The following is a 5623-nucleotide window of genomic DNA, read 5'->3' as shown; positions in this document are numbered from 1 at the left end:
CCCCTCCTTCGACAGGAGAACCACTGCAGGAGGACTTGGAGAACCCACCGGCAGCATCAATTTTGACGAAAAAGCAAAAAACCTTAGTCGCTTTTTTTTCACCCATACCACGTCAGCAAAGAAAAAACTTTTTCCAACATGTTATATACTATATAGCACCTAATGTCGCTAGAACTTCATTGTTAAAGAAAAAAGTATATATTCGTAACGTTGTCTATAGATGTGAGTCATATCAAAACTCAAGTTTGATATAAAGAAACAAAAGGTCGAGAACATTTTAAAAGAAAACGAATGCGTTCAAGTTTCAACATTATTACATTAATATATATACAGTGTTCTTATCCATTTTCATCAGATATATTTTGGGTCTGACATGTCAAATCTTATCTACGTAGTATTTTTACATTGCTTATCTATCAACCAATTTTAATTAATCGAAGTTCTAAACATTTGCTACTGAGACATCATCACCGGTTTAAATATATATTTCGGTTTAAGTCCAAATGATTGGTTTTGTTTCCCTATTGGCTATCTGTGGGTTGCCATAAGTCACTTTCTCTTTTATATATTGCAAGGTGTAATTTATTTAAAACATAAGAGAGACATTCTAAAGGGTGCATTCAGTGTAATCTAAAAAAGTCAATAAATCCACTCTGGGAGGGAATTTGACTATACGCGGTCGGTATAGTCAACCCACTTTAATGTAGAAAGTAATTTAATACATATTTGGAAAAAAATCTGAAAATCAGAAAACAAATGATTTTTTCTTTTCGACAAATCAAATATTTTAGGGAATATGCACTAGATACCACACAAATCAAAAGTAATTAAGAAATTACCATAGGACCCACAGTCTACTGTAATTTTTGTTTTTATACCCATTACATGTTATTACATGTTATTTGTTTAAATATCATGTCATTTTTGTTTTTTGAACGAAATTATATATCGGTTTGGGTTCACAAATAAAATGATTAGGGTTTAAATTTTACAATTGGAACGAAATTATATGTCGGTTTGGGTCACAAATGAGATGGTTAGGGTTTAGATTTTACAATTAGAACAAAATTATATGTCAGTTTGGGTTCACAAATAAAGGGTTTAGATTTTACAATTAGAACAAAATTATATGTCGGTTTGGGTTCACAAATGAGATGGTTAGGGTTTAGATTTTACAATTAGAACGAAACTATATGTCGGTTTGAATTCACAAATGAGATGGTTAGGGTTTAGATTTTATAATTAGAACGAAATTATATGTCGGTTTGGGTTCACATATTGGGTTCACATATTATATGTCGGTTTGGGTTCACATATGAGTTGATTAAGGTTTAGATTTTACAATTAAAACGAGATTATTTGTCGGTTTGGGTTTACAAGTAAACGCTGTTTAGTTCAATATAACATGTAAAATATAAATATTACATGCTATTTTAAAAAATCACACCAAATCTTTCCCTCTTTCTATCTAACAAAAAATAAAAAAAGGGTGATTGTGTCTTTTTACTCCTAAAAAAACGTGGGGCCTATGGTATTTTCCTATAAAAAAATGTTGTTGTGGTATTTTCTTAATTTTACTCCATATTTATGCTATCTACTAATATTACCCTTTGTAAANTCTAACAAAAAAACAAAAAAGGGTGATTGTGTCTTTTTACTTCTAAAAAAACGTGGGGCCTATGGTATTTTCCTATAAAAAGATGTTGTTGTGGTATTTTCTTAATTTTACTCCATATTTGTGCTATCTACTAATATTACCCAATATTTTATATCATAAAAAGTTTTACATGATACAAATAATTAAAAAGTGAAAGTAAATTTTGAGAAAAGATCTCTATTGACAATCTCTAATTGAGTCAAAAAAAAAAAAGTTTGGGTGATAAGTTCTGGAAGGTGCAAAATGCAGTAATTTGTTATAAAAGAAAGAAGCCCAATTTAATGTAAAATCTAACCATTATTTACTTTACAAATATGGTTTTGGAAGCAAAAGGAAATGATTACAACCAGATTCTGCATTATCCACCTTCTTCTCTATTCAAAGTATTCATAGTAATCACCATTAATGCAAATATGACAAAACAAAAGAACATATACAGTATGTTGGACTTTCAAGGTTTTTAATATTGTAAGATTTTGCCAGTCAAAACTCAGAAGAACAAAAAATGACGATTGCAAGGATAGTGAAGTCACCGTACCTTGTCATATGTTGCCTTCTCTTGATCATTCTCTGGTTGTTGTCTCATCATCTCTCGTGTGCTCCATACATGAATACTATCAGAGGACCAGAATTCTCACATCTTCAACCTGTAAGATCAAAATTATGAATATCCCATTTATAATGCTTTTTTAATTATGTAATTAACATTATTATTGATAGATTTTGGTAATTCTGGTCATAGGAATTTCCAGGCCTATCGAGTCTACTAAAAAAAGTAGCTAACGAAGACAGGGTAGTGATTATTACCATGGTGGATCAAGAATGGGCAAAACCTGAATCCATTCTTGATCTGTTCCTTGAAAGTTTTCGGATTGGAGAAAGAACCAAACACTTGCTGAACCATTTGATCGTTGTGGCTTTAGATGATCAAGCTCTTAGATATTGTCTTCGTGCCCACCCACATTGTTATCTTTATAGAGACTCGACAAAAAAGTCAGAATCTTTAGATCCGGATGGTCTCGTTACCGGTTGGAGCAAGAAGTTTTTGGTCGAAGAGATTCTAAAAATCGGCTACAACATAATGTTCACCGTGAGTTGATTGATGATTATTGTGTTTTTTAATTTTTTTTAACAGTTTTGAAAACACAGATTAATATTTATTTTTTCTGAATTTGGCTTCAGGAAGCAGATGTGATGTGGCTAAGAAATCCTCTAATGCATTGCCACCAACAAAATCCAATCTCAGTGGCTTGCGGGCGTGATCAACATCAACAAAATCATTTATCAGTGGAAAACACAGGAGGATTCTTCTTTGCCAAGTCCAATGATATAAACATAGCATTGCTCAAGACCTTGAACGTAGAGAGGGTTTTGTATCCTGCAACTGGAAACCAATCCTTGTGTGACATTGTCAAGCGCAACGATGTAATCCAGTCCCTTGGTATGAAAGTAACCTTGTTGGATGATGCTAACTTTGGGAGGTTTTGTCAACCAAACCCACAAAATCAAAGCGAGATAGCTACAGTACATGCAAGTTGTTGTAATAATACAAAGAGTAAGGTGCATTACCTAAAGCTATTTCTCCAAGGCCGGAAAAATATGAACCCGCAATGGATCATTCCGAGCCAATGCAGAGGATTTTAATTGTTATAAACATTTCTAAAATATGTAACAAAAAAATGATTTACATAAAACATGTCTCTGTCATCGTTGTGTGTTGAGTTACATCTGGATCTAAGCAAATATATCATTCCTCTTTAAACCAACAAATTGTAGTGGGAAGATCATCAATGCGAGTAATGTTCATATTCAAATGGATTAGTGACTTGGTTTCTTTACTTATAGTGGACCAAATTATTAGAGGTTCATCATGTGGAATCTGTTACACAAACAAGAAATCATCACAAACGTCAATTCAATAATATCGATTGGATGAACGATGGTAACCTCATCGTATATATGATACACTTAAGAAAAGATGCGTGTTAATCTCTAAGCTTTTACAGGGCCTAAACAGCCATATTTAACCGACACGATTAAAAAATTCAAGTAATCACGTGTCGGTTGTTCAGGTCCATATTAAACCTTATGGTTTTGTCCAAAAAAAAAAACCTTATGGTAGGGTAATGGGCTTGAATATACTATTTGAGGGTTTAGGCACACACCCTAATTTAATAGTCGGGTCAGAATATTGTCAATTTGCCTTGGAGATGAAGCAGTTACGCAATTCATCCAGGTCCTGGTCGGAGCTTCCTTCAGATCTCTTTAATTCAGTGTTCGAACGCCTTGGCTTTGCTGATTCACGACGAGTGGAATCCGTATGTCGGTCTTGGTACTCCGCTGCGAGACGATGCTTGGCTAAAAAGCAGATCCCTTGGCTGTTTCTCTTGCCAGACGAAGACGACAATATCGACAACCATTGGTGCATGCTGTTCAATCCCGAGGAAGAAGGCAAGCTTCACAGAATGCGAGCTGAGGTGTTCATATTCGCAAAGAGCTATTGTTTAGCAACATGTGGAAACTGGTTCCTTATGATAGACCATTGGTCTGATCTCTACATTTTGAATCTGTTTACCAACGAGTGGATCTATTTACCTCCGGTGGAGTCACAACTTGGAACGACAAAGCTGGAGCGAAACTCGGAAGGTGGGTTTTGTATCTCAAACGGAAACGATCACCCCTTCCCAATGAGGTTCGAAGGTATTAAAGATATTATGCATTCCCCTGTGTTTTGGATTGACGAGCAAACTAAAGAGTATGTAGTTGTATGGGGACTTGGCCATTGGTGCAGTGTGGTTTATTCCAAGAAAGGAGATGCGTTCTGGAATCAGCTTCAAATTCCCCTAGGTTCTAGTTGTTCTTCTCAGATGGTTTACAAAGATCACAAGCTTTACTACTTCCGATTCCGAAATAACTATTTTGGTGATACTAGTGGTTATATCAAAATATTCGATTTCTCCAGAGAGATTCCGCAAGAAACATTTCACTGTGGTGTTACTTTCGGCACCTCTCTACTTGATTATCAACCAAGTGATTCATGGCGGATTAGGGCCACAAAAATTGTAGTCACAGTAACCGGAGATGTCCTCAAGGTTGAACAATTGGTCAAGTTTGGACAACGGGTACAGCTCTGGTCCTTCCGCGTCTACAAGGCAGGTTTCTTTAACAAGTATGATGAACAAGTTGATTCTTTGGGCGACGAGGCAATGCTTTTTGATCTAGGCATCACTGTCCTCGCTAGTGATGACATTGTGGGTTTTAAGAGAAACTCTATCTACTACAATGTTACTTGTTATGAAAATAACACTACTCAAATTTGTGTCTTTAATCTAGAGACACAGGAAATGGAGGAGCCACTCCACAAGTTTGTTTGCTCCTCCGAGCAACAACTCGCCAGAGCTCGATGGTTCCTACCAAGTTTCAAGCAGACATAATTTATCTTGTTGTTTTTTTGTTTGTTTGTTTTGTTAAAATCCTCTGCTATAACATCACAACTGATATGCTGTCTGATGTAGTTTGGTAATGACGTAATAATTATGGTGTGGAACATAAAATAATAATAATAAGAAGAAGAAGAATCTATTGGTTATTTGGATATAATGTTTGACCCCAGTTTGAAATCTGTTTATAAATCTTATGTCTTCCGCTTGTCGTAATTCATGGCTTTCAATGTGTTGATGTTGATAGTAAATTTGATTGAGCAAGTGGAAAGAGAACCTCTATCAAGCGGAAGGAAGGACCGACAAAACACACAAGTAACCAAACCAAGATGCGATAACGAAGAACCCGACTTTTGGATGCTTAAATCAAGTTCTGGTTCATAGTCAAATGAAAGAAATTGTATGTTGTTTTATTTTGGTTTATTAAATCCTCATCAGCTAATATAATCACAATTGCTATGGTGTGATGTGTGGTTTTTTCTTTTTTTTTTTTTTTTTTTTTTTTTTTTTTTTTTTTTTTTTTTTT

The 5623-nt window shown here is 34.8% G+C and overlaps 2 protein-coding genes across 2 annotated transcripts; both read left to right on the top strand.

The window, feature by feature from the left end:
- On the top strand, positions 2071-3301 carry LOC104733921 (uncharacterized protein At4g15970-like). The gene is made up of 3 exons (XM_010453445.2): positions 2071-2306; positions 2400-2747; positions 2840-3301. The coding sequence occupies exons 1-3, from the start codon at positions 2163-2165 to the stop codon at positions 3299-3301; spliced, it is 954 nt and encodes a 317-aa protein (XP_010451747.1). The 5' UTR covers positions 2071-2162.
- LOC104733920 (probable F-box protein At4g22165) lies at positions 3868-5091 on the top strand. Its single transcript, XM_010453444.1, has one exon. The coding sequence runs from the start codon at positions 3868-3870 to the stop codon at positions 5089-5091; it is 1224 nt and encodes a 407-aa protein (XP_010451746.1).

This window comes from Camelina sativa, chromosome 12, assembly GCF_000633955.1.
Source record: "Camelina sativa cultivar DH55 chromosome 12, Cs, whole genome shotgun sequence".
NCBI lineage: Eukaryota > Viridiplantae > Streptophyta > Magnoliopsida > Brassicales > Brassicaceae > Camelina > Camelina sativa.
Note: the sequence above shows the minus strand (reverse complement) of the source record. Positions and strands in the feature narration are given on the sequence as shown.

Coding starts and splice junctions, on each gene's coding strand:
- LOC104733921 (XM_010453445.2), top strand. CDS start 2,163: ATGACGATTGCAAGGATAGTGAAGTCACCGTACCTTGTCATATGTTGC. Junction 2,307..2,399: donor AATTCTCACATCTTCAACCT/GTAAGATCAAAA, acceptor TTCTGGTCATAG/GAATTTCCAGGCCTATCGAG. Junction 2,748..2,839: donor GCTACAACATAATGTTCACC/GTGAGTTGATTG, acceptor ATTTGGCTTCAG/GAAGCAGATGTGATGTGGCT.
- LOC104733920 (XM_010453444.1), top strand. CDS start 3,868: ATGAAGCAGTTACGCAATTCATCCAGGTCCTGGTCGGAGCTTCCTTCA.